The following is a 19,860-nucleotide window of genomic DNA, read 5'->3' on the forward strand; positions in this document are numbered from 1 at the left end:
CCATTTGATTAGCACAGGATACCAGTGGCCCTTGTTTAGGAGGAATCCAGACTCATTTCAACACCTGAATCTGCTTTGAAGTGTGTCTGCATTAGGGGGCAAAGCCCTGAATGATTAAATCTGTCTCTACAAGCACTTGGTTCAGCTGGGCCAGGAGGAAACAAAACCATTCTTAAGTGGGGTAAAGTTACTTAAAGAGCATCTGTACGAAGCCGGGTGTTAAATCAGTGCACACAGCTCTGCAACAGAGCCATTTTTTTTCTGAACTCTCGTTCTTTGCACTAAAGAACTACAGTCCATTCCAACAATAAGAATCTAGCCCAGGGCTACTCAACACATGGCCCATGGGTCACATGCAGCCCACAGCCTGTTTGCTTGCAGCCTGCGGTGCAGTTTGGGTTTACATGGGGGCTCAACACGTGGCCTGCAGTTGGGATCCTTTGAACATGGCCTCCACTGGGAACATGCTCCACAACAGCAAGTCCTCTCCCAGGTGGGGTGAGCATTGAAAGACACAAGCAGACGGGCTGGCTGGAACAGATGGGTACAGGGTGTCATTGGTTCTAGCTCTCAGGGAGGAGATGCCGGGAACACCAGGGCATTGTGGGAAGTGCTGGTTGGGTGGAGCTTGAGAGGTGCTGACTGGCTCACACTGGCCATGCTTGGGTCCAGTGCCATGGCTTAAGGTTTAAACTTTGTATTCATTCCCATCAGTGTGAAAGAAGCTATTTGCATATAGATTTGCATGCATACAAAACCACACTTAAGTTGTGGCCCCCAGGGCTTCCAAAGTTGAGTAGCCCTGATCTAGCCAATTTAAGTGGAGAAGCACTGGTGGCAACAGTGTTTTTATTAAGGCAGTACTGCCCTTCCTCCTCCCCTGCCCCCCTCCCCAAATTAATGTACTTCAGAGCTGCATCATTTGAAAGGATTTATTTAACATGTTTACAAAACATAGGCATATAAAATACTGATGCAAAACACTTTTTCACAAGGACCACATACAAATATTCCAATACTGTCACTAAAGTGTAACATAGGCATATAAATATAATTGGTAATAACATTTACATGGTAGCTACAAGGAGCAAGTTGCTCTCTGAAAGGAAGGGTGGTTATAAAAACGTTTCACTTGAAACCACTCAGGCTTCACATAGGTCTTTACTGAGATGATTATAGCCAAGGTGGGCACAGCTAAGTCTGTACCTCAAATGACCCCAACCTGCCACCTGATTTTTCAGTGGTCATTGGCAGGGGAGATTAGGATTTGAATCAAGCTGCTATTCTCCCCATACCTGGAAAACATGAGGCTTCACAGCTGGGCTACCTACCTCCTGTGCTGGCAAGTGCGACTGCTCCTGTGTCTGACCTACCATCTTTCAGTACCTACGCTGTTTGTAAAATGACAATTTATAAGGGCACAAAAACCTAACTCTATGGCAGCTACTAATCACTACAGACATCCCATGAGAGTCTGAAACCTGCTAGCTGGACTTGCCTGCTGCATGTGTAGCCGATGGCAAAATGCCCTGACTTTGCATATCTTTGTATGTTAAGAACTCGCTTTTCCCTGCTGGCCAGAGCAGGGCATTCAGAGCTGGAATGGAAGAAGAGAAGCCCCAAAAGATGGCTCTGAACACCATCCATGCAACCCATTAGGAACCACAGAGACTCGTGGCATCCCTCCTTGGGTAGCCACTTCTGATGAATCTGGTGTGATCCCTAGAGCATGATCTGAGGTGTGGGAACTAGCGCTAACTCAAGGTAAGACTACAAGAAAAATGTCTCTGGTATGCAGACTGCTGCTTCTGCATCCAGAGGGCCAGCCCATGCCAAGGAGGTAGGGGTGTGTTACCCATTGACGCCTGGAATATTCTGGTAGGATCCTTAACTCGTGCCATGGCTTCCATTCTCCCACCAAGCCTGCTGTGTTGGGCAAGGGATTCTTGGGCTCATAGACTTGCTTGGCTCTTTAGGCCTATACCTCAGGGCTGACTGTTTGACCACGATTTGTGGCTGAGCAAATGGGCCCTAGTGCTACTGGCATCCAAGTGTACCCAAGGCAGCATGGCCTGTGTATGAGCTGTGCCAGTCCATGTGCAAACAAGAAGCAGGACTGCACAAAGGCACCTGGACACCAGCTAACTGGGAGGAGCCTCAGCCCTGGCAGTTGCCAGCTTTGGAGGAAAGAGTCAAGGAGTAGCTGTGGTTCTACCAGCTGCCTGATGCTCAGGTCTGTCTTCCTCCTGCTGCGCTCAGCTGTTAAGAGCTCAGAGGCAGCAATGCTGCTGGGACCCCAAGCTAACCTTGAAGAGGGGGATCTTGCATGGAGCGGTAAAGTGAGGCTCACAGTGATGCTGTTAGATTTGCATCAGCCACACACCCACCAGTCCTGGGCTGAAGCTGAGCTTAGCTGGAAGGAGGATCCTGGTGGCTTTGAGCTGGGTGGGGAGAGAAGCTGCAGGGAATTCTGCACCACTCAATACCTCTACTCTTCAAAGCTACAGCCATGTCCCCTGCAAAAGGGACGACGATTCCTCCCACAGGGGGGTTGGTTAGCAGCAGATCCAGCCCTGCATGATTGGCTCCAGGGAGTAATGTGCTAGCTCTGCCCCCTTCCACTGATACAGTGTGAGGCAAGCCAGGGCAGAGGGGTTTCTCCTTGCATTAAAAGGGAGAAGCTGCACGAGACCAATGCATCTCCCCACCATGCTAATCTAACCCTGCTGTAACATCTAAGCACTGTTTTGATTTAGATCATGCAACATGAATCAGAACCAGAGGCTATAGAGCTGGTACCCCCCGCCCACACACACACACAGCCATGTCCCCAGTTCCTTCCCCGGCTCTGAGCAAAGGGCCCAGCCAGGCTGTTCCCCCACTCCCATGCTCCAGATCAGACCCATGGCTCCATCTTCCCTCCAATTCTCATCCGTTCCTACAGCCCACCAGCTGTAACTTTTCAACTAAGGTACCACTGAACGTGAGCCCTTCGGAATCTAAGGCAGGTATCCACCCACCCCCTGGCAAAGAGCACAACCCCTGTTGCCTCCATTGTACAGAGGGGAAACTGAGGCACCACCTAAGTAACTTGCCCAAGGAAACACAGGCAGTTGGTGGAGGAGCAGGGAATTGAGCCCATGTCTTCCAGGACTGAGGTTAATGCTTCCCTCTTACCTCCCATGCAGCACTATCACCCCCATGGGCAACTTCTCTAACCTGAGCCAAGCTGTTAGGCTCGTGCAGCTGCTCTGAGGCAGGGCCTCCAAGGGGACTGCCCGCCCTGGTGACCTTTGAAGAGGAGGCTTGCTTAAACCCCACCACTGTGAAGCCTGGGGACGCACGTGCAGAGCTGCTGCAACACAAGGGGCCAGCTGCTGTATCTGAGAGCGAGACTGGAAAGGGAGCTCCCTCCTCCCCCAGTGTAGAGATGACAAATGGGGGGAAGTGCTGAAAGATTTCCAAACGGGTGGCTAAAGAGTCATGAGCAAAGGTCCTCTGACAGGAGGAGGGAGCAGAACGAGGTTGGTGGGTGTCACCCAGGGCTCCCTTGCATGATCCAAGGTACAGCTCTGCCACTTTGCCAAGGAGCGAGGGGTGGGCCAGTGTGGCTTGGCAACCCTCAACAGGGGGCTGCTGGCAGGTTTGTCTCCATTGGGCTTCCCAGCCCCTAGAGCCGCAAGGCTGGTCCCTCTTCCAGAAAGCCAGTCTAGCATAGGGACAGCCCCTCTGGGCCTCAGTTTCCCCAATGTAATGTGGGTGCCATTTAACCGGGCCCCAGAAAGCAGCAGGGAGGGGCACAGTTGCTAGCGGCTGCAAAGCAGTGGCCGGAACAGGGGGCTCAGTGCACAGCCACGGTGCGTTCTCTGCCCCCAGCAGGAGCAGCCTTGGCAGGCATGCCGGTAGCGTTGCCTGTCTCTCAGCTGCAGGCAGGAGCTGCCAAGGGCTTGCAAGGAGCTTTCACACTGCATCAGACCAGTGACCGTATGGGCCAGGTGCCCCTTCTCCCTGCCCCAGCTCGGACTGCAGGGTCCATCAAAGCCAGTGTACCCCGCCCGCCCAGCATTACAACAGTAGGCCCATCTAGCCATGTACCCGTTGCAAGCCCCAAGAGACTGAGGCAATGCCATGCAGGAGTGCAGCAGGCACAGCAGCGAACCCACCCCGGCAGCGTGGAGCAAAAAATGAGGCTGAGGGATCGCTGCCCCTGCATGGTGAAGGGATAAGGGGCTAGTAGCCGCAAGAGGGGCAGCTTAAGACAGGACTCTTGGGAGCCCTGGCAGCTCAAGCAGACAGTGGCCCCTCCTTTTACAGCTGGCAGCAGGGCATGAGCCCTCAGGGCACGGCTGACACTGGCATGAAAGCAGCAGTGTGGAAGCCAGCAGGGGCTGGGCTGACTCACAGCAGCTGCTGCTCTGCCCCACTGAATCTTCAACTGGGAGCTGGAAGCTCCCTAGGCCAAGCCATTAGTGGGTAAGATGGACCCCGTGGTCAGAGCACTGGCCTGGCCTGCAGGAGATTTGGGTTCAATTCTCTGCTCTGCCCCAGATTCTTTGGGGGATGGTGAGCAAGTTCCCCCCTCTGTAGCAGGCAGGGTGCAGATCTCAGCTCCTGCCAACTGACTTGGAGTGGCAGCTCCTGAGCCACTGGCCAACAGTGGAATCAGCTGTATCTTCACTTCCCCTAAGGCAAAGGTTCCCAACAGTCAGGCCAGGAGGAATGTTAGAGGGGTGCAGGCCTGGCCCAGCCCCCAGCCTCAGTGTGACACTGCACACAGAGAGGGGCCCAGCTACAGCTCTGTTCCTGCTCCTGTCCCTGGTGGCAGCTCCCTCCTCGTCTGCAGTCCTGCCTCAGCCCCCTTAACCAGCCTGACCTGGTCATGGAGTAAATGGGGCGGGGGGCTCACCCCTTAGGTCCCAGTGCCCTCAGGGCAGTTTCCCAGCAGCACAGGGTGGGGGTAAGGACCCCATGAGTTCTTGGCCAGCACTGCAGGGGGCAGGGCCAGTCCGGGTTGCTCAAGCCCTTGCTCTGCCTGACCACAGCTCTGGGGGGATGGAGCTGTCCTTGGCCACCAAGGCTGGGACCTCCAGCTGCAGCCCCTGTTGGCCTCCTTCCATCGAGCCTTTATCAACTCACTGGAGCACTTGAAATTCCAGCCCCCGTGGCGCAAGATGTCGCGTCCCCCGTTACACCAGTCGGAGGGGAGTGCAAAGCCCTCTGTGCCAGCTGGACGACTGGCCACGCACCCTTGGCATGGCGATAAACACCGGCGCATGGGGGCCGAAGCCTTGCGTGGCTTGGGTAAGCAGCACTGCTTGGCGGGCAACAGGGGATCTGGTTACTTACCGCGACCCCCTGGTGCTGGCAAGGGAGGGTTTCACTTCAGCCTACAAAAGGCTCTTAAGATGTTGCATCTAGATTAGGAGCGGTGACTCGAACAGCTAATTAAGCTGCTAAGCATCTTTACAAAGGCCAGTCTGGATGCTCCACGGAGGGCGGCATTTTCCTTGCAGCAGGCAGGGGAGCATCTACAGTTACATCCTGTGAGCTCTGAGGGACACTGATTCCAGCCTGCACCTAAGCCAGGAAGAGGCTGCTTGGGTGAAAACCAGCAGCTGGTGGACAGAAAGGCCCAGATGGGAAGGGGGGGGGACAGGCATTGGAAGCAGCAGCTGTGGCGTATTAGCCTTTCAAAGCAGCTGCCCGGCGGGCCAGGAAGAGTCCCAGGGAGGGATTGGAACGGGCCCTTTAAACAGGGCAGCTGCCCCCTTGCTGACTAGTGAATGCCCTAGTGCCTGCCCTGGGCAAGGAAACAATTTCATCCCTTTCTGCCCCTGCCTTTCCCCACGTCTGGCAAACACCAAAGAGATTGCTTTGTTGCTCGGCCCCAGCTTGGATAGGGGGATATAAAGCTATGGGGGGAGGTCAGCGTAAGGCCCTTTCTACCACCCCGTGCTTGGGCTGAGTATCAGTGCATGAGGACCAGATGCATCAGGATGGGGGTGGGAGAAGGTGCTGTGTAGTTTATGGGGCAATGTCTGTGGCATGGTGGGGTGCAGAACCCCCTATCCTGCTCCCACACAAGCCCCCTAAGGAAGGGGTGTCCCATCCATAGCTTGGACCCCCTCCGGCCCTGCTCCCGGGAGTCAAGATATCCTCTCCATCAACTATGCTGTGCTGGTGGGTGGGGCACAGGTCAACTCCACCCCTTCCTCTTCAGCAGGAGTGGCCTGGAGAAAGGGGCAGGACTTAACTTCCGATTCCTCCTCCTGGGCAGGCTCATAGCGCAGGGCTGTCTCATTGTAGGCCTCCAGGATGGTCTGCCGCTCCTCTGGGGTGAAGTCCAAGGAGAAGGGGTGCACCTGCAGGATGTGGCGCTTGATGGTGCTCACCTTGAGGGTGGCAAGCGCCCCCCCACACACCATGCACACCAGCCCATGCCGTCTGCCATCATAGTCCATCAGATACTCTACCCGCCAGTGCAGCTGGTAGTTCCGCCGCTGCTCCCGCCGCGGTACAGGAGGCGCTGGGCCTGGCTGGGGACCAGCTGTGGCATCTGGGGGGCTTTGTGGGGTAGGTGGAGGCGTCCCCACCACTAACACACTCTCATCCTCCTCTTCCTCCTCCCCCTCTGCAGGCATCTGCACATCTTCATCCAGCTCTTCGGGGCCTGACAGCTGCAAAGGATTGTGGGAATCTCCTGGAAAGGCAACAAAGAGAAAGGTCAAGTCAAGCTAGCTGACATCCGCTGCCCCACCCCCACTCACTGCACTGACTCAGGCTTCATTCTCATGGCCCTGAGCATGGTGGAACTGCTGATCCCGTGATTTCCCAGCACAGCTTCAGGGCCCTGCCCTCACGGCTCAGAGATCAGGGCACTGCTGCTGAACCAGCCTGGCTAGGAGGGGGAGGGAACATTCACAGCATCTATGTGCTGTTCTGATTCAGCCCGAATACAGGGGGATTTAGGGTGCCTCTTGGGCACTGGTTCCAGTTCAGCTTGGCTGTGGGGAGAGGGGCTCTCTGGTGCTGGTTCTGATCCAGACCTTCAAGAGCTTGCTTGGGAGAAGCCAGTTCTCACATGGGTTCTGGGGGGAGTCAGGCATGCAGCTGCTCTGGTGGGGGGGCAGGGGAAGGGTCACTTATGGAACTGGGCGTAATGCTGTCTGCTGCCACCAGGGGGGCTCACAGAACAGCTGCCACCTGGAGGCCTCATGGAACAACTGCCACCTAGAGGGCTCTGAGCTGCTTCTGGGTGCAATGCTGCCCACTGCTACCAGGGGGACTTGTGGAGTTTCTGCAGGGTGCAATAGCCCTGGGGCTGCTGAGGGGAACCCACAAGGGGCTGCAGGGTGCAGAACCCCCTCCTGCCACCGGGTGGTGTTCTGGTCCTTGCAGCCCATGCCCTGCAGGTAACAGGGGGAGGCAGCCCAGGGCTGTTAGAGTTGAGTCCAGGACTTCTGCCCATGGTCCCAGCTGCCTGCACTCCCTTCAGCCCTAGCACTTGCTGAGGCTACTGAGCACCCCGGCATCTTCTGCGGGAGGGGAGGGAGTCACCAGCAGCACTGCTCCCAGCTGACCCTGTCCCTGGCTACTCAAACACAGCCACTGGACACCAGATCTTCTTTGCTTGTCCCCTGCCCCATAAGACACTAGCAGCAGCTCCCTCTGCCATCTTGCCCAAGGCTGGATGGCCAGGCATGACCCTTGGCTTCCACTCCATGGAATACACTGATGCCCAGGGCTGGATGATTCTCTGCTTCTTAAACACCCACGGGAAGGCCAGCAACTGGCTGGCCCCAGCCTCTCCTGCCACTCACCTGAGGCCTGCTCTGGCAGAGGTGTCCCCATCTCCACCAGCTGGGAGACCTTGCGGTTCCACTCCTCCACGATCAGGGCTTTGACCTGGTGGCTGAGCAGGGTGGAGTCGGGATGCCGCTGGCGGATGTGGCGCTTGATGGTGCTCATTTTGAGGGTGGCCAGCGCCCCCCCGCACACCATGCACACCAGCCCGCGCCGCTCGCCGTGGTAGTCCATCAGGTACTCCAGCCGCCAGTGCTCCTGGAAGTGGCGCCGATGGTCCTTACCCCGCAACAGTCCCCCCGTGCCCTCTGCATCCAGCTGCCATGGTGCCTCAGGCTCCTCCTTGGCCCAGCTTTCCGGGGAGGTGCTCTCCTCTGCCTCTGGGGCAGCCACCGCTGGGCACGGCTCAGGGGACTCAGCATCAAGGTCCCAAGGGGAGGGGGCATTGGGCTCTGGAGAGGTCAAGACAGGTGCTGGGGAGTTCACATGTGGGTGCCCCATAGGCACAGAGAGATTCTGCTCCTGCCCCATTCCTCAGATCCCCCACCTTACACACAGCCCCTCCCCACCACTGGTTAAGATTGCCCCCTACCTGTATCACATGCAATTACCCCAGCCCACTCCATAGAGGGGACACAGGATATGGCATGTTCCCCTCACCCACAGGCTCCCCAGCCTGGTCTCCCAGTCCCTGCCCACACAGGGTGTCCCCTAGCCTGTCTCTCTGCCCCCTCACCTGCAGGGGGCTCCTCCTTGCCAGCCGCCAACACCAAGGCTCGGGAATTCCAGGCCTCCAGGATGGCGCTCTTCTCCGCGGGGCTGAAGGACAGCGAGGCGGGATGGGCCTGCAGCACATGGCGCTTGATATCATCCAAGTTGAGGCTAGGCAGCCCACACCCACACATCATGCAGTGCAGCCGGTTGCCCTGGGCATCGTAATCCATGAGGAACTCGGCCTGGAACCAGCTCTGCAGGGACTCGCGCACGTAGCGTTCTAGCCGACGGGTGCTGGGCGATGCCTTCCTGCCCCCAGGCGCCAGCAGCCGGGCAGCGCCCTGTGGAGATGGGCATGGGGTGCGCCGCCGCCGCCGGAACCCATCCCCTGCCAACAGCATCCCTGGGGGAAACAGACTGATCAGCATCCTGCACCACCCCAGGCCTTGGCGAGATGGCCAGGGGGCACAAGTGCCCCTGGAGAAGACAAAGACAGGTCAGTGCCCCAGACATCCCTAACCACGGTCGGTCGGTAATATAGGCAAGGGAAGGCACGGCCTTCCCAAAACTGCCTACACGCCCGACCACCTAAGGCTGGGGCCACCTGAGAAGGGGGATGAGTGCTCACGGGAGGGGGCTGCCTTCAAGAAGCCTGTGGGTGCCCAGGGCAGTGGAGGGGAGCCCAGATGCAGGGGGATGGGTGTTCAGAGATGGGAATGCACAGGAGCAGTGGGGAGAGCTACACAGATCGGGGGATGGGTGCTTGGGGTGACCAGGGCATAGTGCTTGTGCTCTACCTTGTGTGCCCAGCAGGCTATCAGATGCCTGGGCAGAGTCCCTCTGCCCCCTCAGCTCCCCTTTCAGCCCAAGGTGGGTGTCCCAGCTCTGGATGATGACCTGCTTCTCACAGGGCCCCCAAGCCCCTGAGTAGGGGTGCTTCTGGCGGATGTGACGCTTGATGGTGCTCAGCTTGAGGGTGGCCAGGGCACTGCCACACACCATGCAGATCATGCCATGTCGTGCCGGGTTGAAGTCCATCAGGTACTCAGCCCGCCAGTGCTCATGATAATAGCGCCGATGGTCCCGCCCGGGGATGCGACTCTTCCCAGGCCGAGATGCCCGTTCCTCACAGTGATCAGAGTACTTCCGCCCCCCTGGGGCCATGAGAGGGAGTTCCTGGGGGGTACTCCATGACAGGGACCCCCCTAACATCAATTCTGAGTCCTCGGTGCTGCCGGAGTTATCCTGGCTTGGGGATTCCCCTGGTGAAACAAACCACAGAGGTAAGGCCCTATCAAATTCACAGCCATAAAAAACAGGCCACGGAATATGAAATCTGGTCTCCCACCATGAAATCTGGTCTTTTGTGTGCGTCTGCCTTATACTGTAGATTTCACAGGGGAGATCTGCATTTCTCAAATTGGGGGTCCTGACCCAAAAGGGATTTAGTGGGGTCACAAGGTTATTTTAGAGAGGTTGTGGTATTGCCACTTTTATGTCTATGTTGCCTTCAAAGCTGGGCGGCTGGAGAGCGGCAGCTGTTGGCTGGGTGCCCAGCTCTAAAGGAAGCACCCTTCCAGCAGCTGCGCAGAAGTAAGGGTTGCAGGGTTGTAGGACTGCAATCTCCCTACAATAAACTTGTGGATCCCCCTCCACAATTCCTTTTTTGGGTTGGAACCCCTACAATTATAGCACTATGAAATTTCAGATTTAAATAGCTGAAATCATTAAATTTGCATGTTTAAAAATCTACGACGGTGAAATTGACCAAAATGTACCGTGAATTTGGTAGGGCCCTACACATGGGCAGAGGTGTGTGAGAAACGTATCCTGGCACCTGGGCAGAACTGTGTGCATGGGAGGATGGGCCTCAGATCAGGACTGAGGGGGCATCAGCAGAGCTGTGGGGGCAAGCCCAGGGCTGGGATGGCTGGGGACTTCGGGTTGGGATTGAGGGGCATTGGCAGCACTATGGACAGTGTTTGGGGAGGTTGTCCTTTCATGTCCTGGGAAGAAAATGGCCTCTTGCCCCTTTAAAGGGCCTGGAGGGACACAGTGAGGGACACCTGAACCTTCCCTCTGTGCTGCTATGCTACAAAGAGAAGCCCAAGGACCATGTCCTTTAAAACCCCAGCAAAGGGCACTTCTGTCCTGCCCCATAAGAGCTGGGGCTTGAGAGCGCAAGGGGAAGAGGTTACTACTCTTTACATCCCCACCAAAAACGTGGGTACCCCCTCCCGTTTAAATGCCTTAGAGGCCCTCGTATGTCCCCAGGATAAAGGGGCTGGAGGAGCTTACCCCTTTAAGAGACCGGGGGGGGGGGGAGGGCAGGGAAACAGGGGACAAGACTCCTGACCAATAAGATGGGGTGGGGGTGGGGGGGCTTAAAAAGGCAGTGGGAATGGGCGGCAGGGGAGGGGAGACCTGCTCTATAAGACTGCGTGTGTCTTTAAAGGCCGGGGGGGTCTTAAAGTGCCGGGGGGGGCAGGAGAGAGAATTCGCTCCTTATAAAATGGGGGACTTGCTGCTTTAAAGGAGGGGGAGGGAGTCTTAAAGGGGGGGTTGAGGCTTCAGAGAGCCGGAGAAGGGAGTCTTAAAGGGGCCGTCACCCCCACCCGGGTCCCTTGGGCGCCTGCTCACCCCAGGGCCGGCAGGTGGCGCCGGCCGCCCCCTTTGTTCTCACCTGCCTCCGGATCCAGGGGCTCCCGTTTGACGGGGCGGCGCGGGGGAGGGGAGGGAGGCGGCTCCATCCCTCTGTCCGTCCGTCAGCACCCGCCCCCCTCCGGCCGCCTGTCCATCCGCGCCGGGGCCGCGGGGCAGGCTCGGGGCTGCCGCAGAGCCCTGCCCGCGCGGGGAGGGGGCTCCCGGGCTCCGTGCGGCGGCTGCGGCCGAGACAGGCTGCTCCGGCCGGGGTGGGGATTCCTGCCTGGGGCCCCTGGGGCTCCTTTAAGGGCTCCTGGGTAAATTTAAAGGGGCCGCGCTCTATTTCTGCAGCGTGGGGGGAGGAGATGGGGGCACCCCCAGGGTCTCATCCTCCCCCCGACTGCGCGCCTAGCCCTGGAGGGGGGACGGGGATACAAGGGGGCGGTATGGGGCGAACAGGGTGGGATATGGGGTAGAGGGCTGGTGGTAGGTAACGGGGCTCGGATGGTTATTAGCAGCCCCAGGTCTCCCCCCTCGCCACTCACCCCCCTTTGACTCCGAGTCCCCCACCCAGCAAGAAGTCGGGGAGCTGGGCTATAAAGGGGTGTTTGCGATACACTGAGCTGCCCTAGGTCTCTGCTGCTCCCCATCAATGCGCCGCCCAATTCTAACACACAGCGGTGCGCTCCCTGCAAGCCCCCCGTTAACCTAATCTGGAGCCGGGATAGTGGGAGCAACTACCCCACGCAGCACAGAGCCCCCTTCTGAGGGGACCGATCGCTGTGCCTGGGCGAAATCCCCCATACTGTCTCCCACTTCATGGGAACCCCCGTGCAATTACCACACTATCTCACTGCTCCAACCCCCATCCCTTACAAAGAATCCCCCACACGTGCTCCTGGGGATACGGTTCTGCCCCATGGAATAAAGTCTCCTCCCCCTCCTCGTTTCTCGGGTGCGAATCAGTCCCTGTAGAAGCCCCTTTCCCTGGGCTCGCCTAGCCCATATACATTGCCCCTCCCGTGCACGAGGGGGTGGGGCTCAGCCCTATGGAAACTCCATCGCTTAAATTCCCTCGCCTTTTTCCTGACTTGTCCTTCAAGGCAGAGGCGGAGCTTAGCCGCTAAACTATCCCTTCCCCTATAGTCCCCAGGGAACGAGACTCAACCCCTATAGAATTCCCTTCCCTCCCCCTATGGCCGTGGGCTCAGCCACTTCCCTGTCTGGGGGGTGAGCCTCTACCTGCTCCTATAGAATGCCCCCTATAGAAGCCAGTTCCCACTCCTGTCCTCACAGAGCGGGGCTGTCCCCATACAGTCCCCTCTTCCCACGTCCTGCAATCCCCGCTCTCGGTCGGTAGGTGGCGCTTGGCCCAGCCCCGCCCCCCGGCTTCGCCTAATTCTCGTACCCACACGCTGATTGGTTGGCTCTGAAGGAGGCGGAGTTTAGGATGGCTGAATTCTCACGATTGGCTGTGCGCAAACTAGAGAGCCCCTAGCTAGGAGAGCCGGGACAATGAGACCATAGAGTGGGAGATTGGGGGGGCTGGATGGGAGGTGGGTAGTGCCGCTCCTTCCGCCAAACTCTATGGTGCCGGGCCCGGGAGCAGCAGCGCGAGCCGGTGAATGGGGAGGGGTCGCCAGGATGGATCCAGCAGCGAGGGGAGGGGCTGGGATCCGGTGGTGGGCGGGGCTGGGATCTAGCGGGGAGCCTGGGGGATGGGCTGGAATCTGGGGGGGCTGCGGAAGGCGCCGGGGCTGGGATCCAGCGGGGATGCAGGTCACGGGGGGGGGGGGGCTGGGATCCAGCGGGGGTGCAGGTCACATTGGGGGGGCTGGGCCCCAGCGGGGGTGCAGGTCACATGGGGGGGCTGGGATCCAGCGGGGGTGCAGGTCACATGGGGGGGGGCTGGGCCCCAGCGGGGGTGCAGGTCACATTGGGGGACTGGGGGGGGGCTGGGATCCAGCGGGGGTGCAGGTCACATGGGGGGGGCTGGGGGGGGGCTGGGATCCAGCGGGGGTGCAGGTCACATTGGGGGACTGGGACCCAGCGGGGGTGCAGGTCACATTGGGGGACTGGGATCCAGCGGGGGTGCAGGTCACATTGGGGGGGCTGGGATCCAGCGGGGGTGCAGGTCACATGGGGGGGGCTGGGATCCAGCGGGGGTGCTGGTCACATGGGGGGGCTGGGATCCAGCGGGGGTGCAGGTCACATTGGGGGACTGGGATCCAGCGGGGGTGCAGGTCTCACTGGGAAGGGTGGGGGCTGGGATCCAGCAGGCAGGAGGGGGAAGAGCCAGGATCTAGTGGTGCTGCTGGTGGGGCCCATGACTGTGATTTATAGGGACTGGGATCCAGCCAGGGCGTGGTTAACACAGGAAAGGATGGTTGAGATCAGAGGGGCTGGAACAATTTGTATAGTAGGGGTGCTAAGAGCCACTGGACCAAACTATAAACCCCATATAGGATGGAAACCACTTCAAGCCCTAGGGTCCTATCCAGCATCCCGAGTTCCAGCCCCTATAGCTGGGATTCTGTGGGTGTGTGGGAGGAAATAGGGGCTGGGATTTAGTGGAAAGCACAGGCCATACTGAGAAGGAACGAGGGGCTGGGGTCCAGTGGGGTGCACACTGGAGAGGTGGAAGGAACTGAGATCAGGATCCAGTGGATGGTGTGGGTCACTTTGGGGGGCAGGGCCTCGGATCCAGTATGGGAGGAGTTGCACAGCAGAAGAGCTTAGCAATGGGATCTAGGGGCTGTCCCTGTGGAAGGAAAATTAGGGAATTGAACAGACTATCATGGGAAAAATGAGGTCCAGCGGGGGACTAGGTTACTCTGGAGGGGAGAGTGGATTACATAACAGGGGTGGGATGCAGTAGCGGCTGTCATTGTACATGGATTGGGGTCTGGAGGCCAGATTCATAGCAGGATTGCGGGGGTCTCTATTCCTGCAAGTTGAGATCTTGCTTGGTCTGATGTCCTGGGGACCCCTCTTCCATAGCAAAGGATGTCTGGTTATTAAACTGCTTCTGTGGCCTGCACAACTCCACAAATATGGCTGCATCTTAGTGCCTGGTGCATTGGTTATAAACCTCTTTGGGATCTTTTGCAATCTGGGGTGTCCATCTTGGAATCTTTCAGACTCCTGGGTTCTCTTCCCAACTCTGGGAAAAGAGCACTGCCTCTTTGACTCACTTGGAGCTGGTGCCTTAAAGCCTTCTACCCAGGCTCCAGTGGGAGTGACCCCCCCCCCCCTTTTTCTTTTTCCTGATACTGCATGGCCCTGCAGCCATCCCATCCCATGCCATGGGACAGCCACAGAAGGGTGGGGAGGGACATCTGAGCAACTGGATTCTCAGGGTCATTAAAGAACTGGAAAAGAGGGAATCTGCAGGTAATCCCAGGATCAAAGAGGGGGACACTTGGGAAGGGAAAAACCATCATTGGGGCCAACAGTTCCTAGGGGAGAGGGTGACTCCTAAGATTAAGGAGGGGGCTTTGGAGGGGAATCCTAGGATTATGGGGATCTAGGAAGAAGGGGAGGTTTCCAGGGGGTCAGTGGGGAAAGAGGGTTGGGAAGGACATGTTCAGGGCATAGGTGCCAGAACTGGTTTACAGTTTAGTTCAATGGCTCTCAGCACCCCCACTATATAAATTGTTCCAACCCTCCTCATCCAGGAATCACTGAGCCAATGTGGAGTGGAAAGGGGTCACGGTGATTGGAGGGGCCGAGGGATGTATTTCCCAGTGTAAAAAAGGATCTAAGCCCCTGGGAGCGGCCAGACACTGGGTCCTTTGCGGGGTTCCTGGCTATAGTGGCCCGACTGGGCCTGGGATCCCCCAGAGGAGCACAAAGGGGCTGTTGCTAGGCCTGAGTGCCTGGAGATAAGGTGGGAGTGGGACGGCCTTGAGCTGAGGCCTGCGTGGGATTGTGAAGGAGAAGGCAACATGTGGGTGGAGAAGCTCTGCCCAAGGTCAGCCAGCGCCTCAGGGAGGGAGGGAGTGGCTCCCATTCCTGGATTCTCTCCCTAGGTCTGGGCGGGGGAGTGGGACTTGTGGTGAGAGCAGGGCAGGGCAGGACTCCTGGATTCTCAGTGTGAGGGATAACGGCATGCGGCCAGGTTGGCTCTTGTGAAAGGGTCCAGGAGTCTGAATTCCCCTGACTAACTCCCTCCCCCCCACACTGTACTTAGCTCTGCCTCGGCCCAGCCATGGACGTGAAGGCAGAAGCACCCCAGCTGGAGTACATCGCCGTCTCGCTGAAGTGCGAGGCAGAGGAGCCAGTGCCAATTGCAGCCTGTGCCCGACTCTGTGCCCCTCTGGGCGACCTCGCTCCCGCGGTCAAGCTGGAAGAGGCTGACAAGGAGCCTCTAGACAGAGGTATGGACTGTCCAGCCAGGACTGCGGTTTCTAGCCCCCGCTCTGGGAGGGGAATGGTGTCTTCTGCTTAGAGCTGAGGTGGCCGGGTGCCAAGGACTCCTGAGTTCCCGTTCCCCTGAACACATTCTTTCTTCCTTGCTAGGAGGAGCACGAGCAGAGGCAGGGCCTAGTAGGTCCTGGCAGCAGGAGTACCTAGTGGGAGACTGTCCGGGGCGCGGCGGGGCCGTGTGCATGGTCTGTGGCACCTTCCTGGGCACCTGTGGGCCGAGCGCTGCCCGGGAGCATGTTCTGCAGCATCATGCCCACTCATTGGGCCTTAGCCCAGAGGAGAAGCGCAACATTCTAGAGGCCTGGAGCCAGGGGGGCAACCTGCCTGAGGGGGCACCCCCACCTTGCACCCCAGGTATGTCCCCCAGCCCCTCCTGCATTGGTGGGGCCCAGGGCTGGGGCAGCAAGTGAGCTGTGGGTCGGCACTGAAGGGCACCAGCAGAGCTAGCAAAGGAAGGAGCCTAGGGCTGGAGTAGCAGGCAGCTGCAGGCCAGGAGCAAGGAGCACTAGAGCTGGGGTGGGGGTGGGGGACCATGGGTTGGGATCAAAGGGCACCAGCAGGGCTGTGGGTGATGAAGCCATCCCAAAATCTCACTCCCCCTCTAGGTCAGCACCATGGGGCCAGGGAACCAGCGGAGATCGAGGTTCTAATTGATTCAGAGGAGCAGACAGTGACCCGGAAACGTGGGCAGCCCAGAGGGCGCCCTGCCCCCCAGCCAGGTGAGTGGTAGACCTGGGCAAGCACTGGGGGTGGGGACCATGCTCAGCCATTTGGGGGCCCATCTCCTCTTTTTGAGGGGCTGCCCCTCATGACCCCAGGTGTCTCATTGCAGATGCTAGGGCCCTGGAGCCTGGGCAGCGCCTGCGGGGCCAGAGGAGACGACAGAGTGTGGGACCTGTGGAGGGTGTGGCACTGCCAGCCAGGGAGCGGAGGAGCAAGCAGCTGAGGGAGGGACAGGACACGGGCACCGAGAGTCCAGGTGAGTGGTGGGAGGAGCAGGGTTCCTGGGTTCAATTCCACCCAGGAGGGCAGTGGGGCCTGTGGATTAGAGCAGCTGGGGCTGAGATCCAGGATGCTTGGTTCTGCCTGGGCTATGGGACGGGGAGTGGGGTTTAGGAAAGGAGGACCTGGGAGTCAGGGCTCCTGGGGTCTATTCCTGGCTTGGAAAGGAAAGTGGAGTCCAGTGGGTTAGAGCAGGGGAGCTGGGAGTCAGGAGCCTGGGTTCCTTCACAGGCTCTACCCCACCTTTACTGTTGTCTCTCTCCACACAGGGACAATGTCCCACTCAGAGGAGGCTGCCCCCAGTTCGGCACCCCCTGAAATTTGCCTCTTCACTGATGGTTCCTTCCCAGCTGGATTCACACTCAGGTTGTACTGCAGACCCCAGCCAGGTGAGGGTGCTGTGGGAAAGAGAGCATCCCCTGCAGCCACCCTCATATCCCCAGAGCAGAGCTGAAAGCACATCCTCCCCCCATTGTCCTGTCCCTCCAGGGACCCATGCATCCCTCCATGAGCTCAGCTAGCTCCCAGCCTCAGATGCTGCCCCTGAATGGTTCCCCTTGGCTGGGGGCCGACTAAGTTCCAACCCACTGCTGACCCCATCCTGACCTGGGGGAAAAAGGGGCAGGCACTCCCTTCCTGACCAACATGCCGTGGGGCAGCTGGAGAGGACACCCATAGTAGCTGGTGAAGGGCGAGGAGGCCCAGCGATCTCCCACTCGCTGACCCTCTCTCTGCTTGCAGCCTCTGGAGGGAGAGAACTAAGGAAGAATCCAGGCATCCGGGAACAGAAGAGCCCTGGGGACAGGGGCAAAGCCCAGGCACTGGGGAAGAGACAGAAGCAGCAAGGCAAAGCAGGGACTGTGAGACAGGGTGCAGGGAACCAAGGTGAGTGTGGGACGGTGGCTATGTGAGGAGAGTCCCTAGTGGACCACTAGAGTCCACCCCAGAGGCAGCTGCATCTTACTACTGGACAAGGGTCCCCTGTATTAACAGCTCCCATACACCCCATCCCAGAGGCAGCTGCTTCTCGGCACTGGCTGCTGGTTCTCAGCATTAACCTTTTGTCCTCTGCAGTTGGCAGCTGCCCCATCTCTGCACTGCCCAGCCAGGATCTAGACCCAGGAGTCCACCGCCTCCGCCGCAAGGGCTACTCTCACCAAGGCATCACCCGGCGTCTCCGCCTGAGCCCCAGTGCTGTCCACTGCACCCTGCAGAGCTGGCCAGCAAGGGGCAAGGCTCCACCAGCACCTCCCCCATCTCAGGCCAAGCCCTTTGACCCGGCTTGGCGCGCTGACTTCCTGATGGACTACGATGCTGGCGCCGGCACCATGGTGTGTATGGTCTGCGAGTACTCGTTGCTGCCCATTCGCCTGGGCACTGTCATGCGCCACATCCGCCAGTGCCATGCCGAGACCCTGCACCTTCCCCGGGGGGTGCGCAGGGCCATCCGTGAGGTATGGGAGACCCGGGGACCTGTCCCTGCTCCACCCCAGCATGGGGTGCTGCAGGGGAAAGAATGAGGCTGAAGGGGGAATAGGGGCCTGGGACCTGCTCTCACTCCACCCCAGCACAGGGCACTGCAAGGGAAGGAGCGAGGCTGAGGGATGGATAGGGACCCATTCCCACTCTACTCCAGCAGGGGGCGCTGCAGGGGGAAGCTGTCCACATACAGCTGTGGGTGACCTGTGCAGGGCGGGATTATCTTGCGGGGTGAAGTAGGACGCTCCCCTTTGACCCAGCCATACAGGGACACTGAGAAACACCCTCTATGGAAATGGCCTTTGACTTCTGCTTCCTTTGTCCAGCCATCCCCTTCCACTGTCTGGGGGGATGTGGTGCTTTGTTGCCCCCAGCACTGTCCCCCTCCACATACCTGTCCTGGTGCCTGCTGCCAGTGGGGGCAGGGAGCGCTGGGCCCTACCTAGGCTGCAGTTTAGCCCTAGCTGCAGGGGACAAGCCCCCGTCTCCCACCCCACCAGGTCTAGGCAGGAATGGGGTACCCCTGCATTTACCCAGAGAAGCCACACAAGCGCACCCCCACAGAATGTAAATAGAGCCAGGAGCAATAAATTATTTTTGATGAAGTTGATTGGCATTTAATTCTTGGCGTGCCTTGACCCCGGCGCCCTGCGCTGTCTCCAGCCCCTGTCCTGGAGAGGAGCCCTCCTGGCCCTGGTGTTGCAGGTTGTTTGCTGCCCTTTAGGGAAGCTGGATGCATTATAGGCCCCTTCCTTTCAGCCTTGTCCCCACCCAGAGGCAGGGGCTGGAGCAGGAGAGGATGGGCAGAGGAGGAGGCAGGACTCAGGGAGGGGGGCACTAGGCTGGGGCATCAGGCAGGTTGGGTGCTCTCCTTGTTTGGGGGTTGCTCAGCCTGTGCCACATCTCCAGGCTGGAGCCTAGCTGGGGGCTCTCATTGCCCAAGTGAGGGGCTAACTTGCCAACAGCCATTTAGCTGCATCCCCACCTGCCCCTGTCTGAGTTTCAGCGCAGCCCCACACAGGGCTTGTCCCACAGACTCCCATCCCTCCAGGCGAGGTGCTGCAGGATTCGTGGCCGGGGTGCCTGGCACCTGCGGAGTGCCCCTCGATGCCCCCTCCCCACCTGCCAAACAGCTTTGCTGGGTCTCAGCCTAATGCCCAGTGAGTCAGGCTCAGGCAGCCCTCGGGTGCCCCTGATCCGTGTGTGGGGCCTCTGGCCTCCCTCCTAGATTCTCCTCCCTGTGCCTTTCCCTTCCCGCCAGTCGCAGATCCCCTGGGAGGGCCTCCTCAGCGGCTTCCTTTTAGGCCCCTCCCTCCCCAGATCTCCCTGTCCCCTCCCCAGTTACCTCCCCAGAGCACATCACCGCCTTGTTACAAAAATGAATCCACGTTTAATAAATTATTCCTGGCCTCAATAAATAACAACAATTTCCAAAGAGAAACAGCAGAGCTCCCCCCACCCACCTCGGCTCCTCCGCCCAGGGGTGGGAGGGCCTCTTTAAATACAGAGCTCGGAGATCCATGGGGAAAAGGGGGGAGCCCGATACGAGCCCCCTCTGGGGACAAGGGGACAAGGATTCTTGCACACGGTCTAGCCTCTGGCTGTGCAGTGTCCCCTAGCCAGCTCCCAGAGCAGGGCAGGAGATGCATGACTGGCTGTGGGGCAAAGGATTGTGGTCAGTGGCTCATTGGCCACTATGCCAATGGGGCCTGTGCTCTGGGGTCCTGGCTAATTGGGGCCCCAAGAAAAATGGGCCTTAACTTTCTTCTCCTGCCCAGAAGCAAGCTTGGG

General features: G+C 58.8%; 2 protein-coding genes across 11 annotated transcripts; one reads left to right on the forward strand and one right to left on the reverse strand.

Annotated features, from left to right (window-relative positions):
- Nucleotides 1–918: 918 nt before the first annotated feature.
- Nucleotides 919–12,664, reverse strand: ZFTA (zinc finger translocation associated). Of its 4 annotated transcripts, none has more exons than XM_075939109.2 (6): nucleotides 12,403–12,549; nucleotides 11,201–11,473; nucleotides 9,315–9,779; nucleotides 8,540–8,920; nucleotides 7,821–8,255; nucleotides 919–6,700 (listed from the first exon to the last, which is right to left on the reverse strand). In XM_075939109.2, exons 2-6 carry the CDS (start codon nucleotides 11,265–11,267, stop codon nucleotides 6,168–6,170), a joined length of 1,881 nt encoding a protein of 626 aa, XP_075795224.1. In that variant the 5' UTR covers nucleotides 11,268–11,473; nucleotides 12,403–12,549; the 3' UTR covers nucleotides 919–6,167. The 4 variants fall into 4 exon arrangements, with proteins under 4 accessions (XP_075795224.1, XP_075795226.1, XP_075795227.1 ...); XM_075939111.2 differs by having other exon boundaries at nucleotides 12,455–12,523; XM_075939112.2 differs by lacking the exons at nucleotides 11,201–11,473; nucleotides 12,403–12,549 and adding an exon at nucleotides 12,569–12,664.
- Nucleotides 8,881–18,674, forward strand: SPINDOC (spindlin interactor and repressor of chromatin binding). 7 transcript variants are annotated; one of them, XM_075939113.2, is made up of 8 exons: nucleotides 8,881–9,013; nucleotides 15,353–15,539; nucleotides 15,682–15,942; nucleotides 16,194–16,307; nucleotides 16,421–16,567; nucleotides 16,860–16,979; nucleotides 17,332–17,475; nucleotides 17,665–18,674. In XM_075939113.2, the coding sequence occupies exons 1-8, from the start codon at nucleotides 8,972–8,974 to the stop codon at nucleotides 18,108–18,110; spliced, it is 1,461 nt and encodes a 486-aa protein (XP_075795228.2). In that variant the 5' UTR covers nucleotides 8,881–8,971; the 3' UTR covers nucleotides 18,111–18,674. The 7 variants fall into 7 exon arrangements, with proteins under 7 accessions (XP_075795228.2, XP_075795230.2, XP_075795229.2 ...); XM_025185654.3 differs by lacking the exon at nucleotides 8,881–9,013 and adding an exon at nucleotides 12,637–12,781; XM_089781161.1 differs by lacking the exon at nucleotides 8,881–9,013 and adding an exon at nucleotides 13,467–14,553.
- Nucleotides 18,675–19,860: the final 1,186 nt, after the last annotated feature.

This window comes from Pelodiscus sinensis, chromosome 11, assembly GCF_052426305.1.
Source record: "Pelodiscus sinensis isolate ZL-2025 chromosome 11, ASM5242630v1, whole genome shotgun sequence".
NCBI classification, from domain to species: domain Eukaryota; kingdom Metazoa; phylum Chordata; order Testudines; family Trionychidae; genus Pelodiscus; species Pelodiscus sinensis.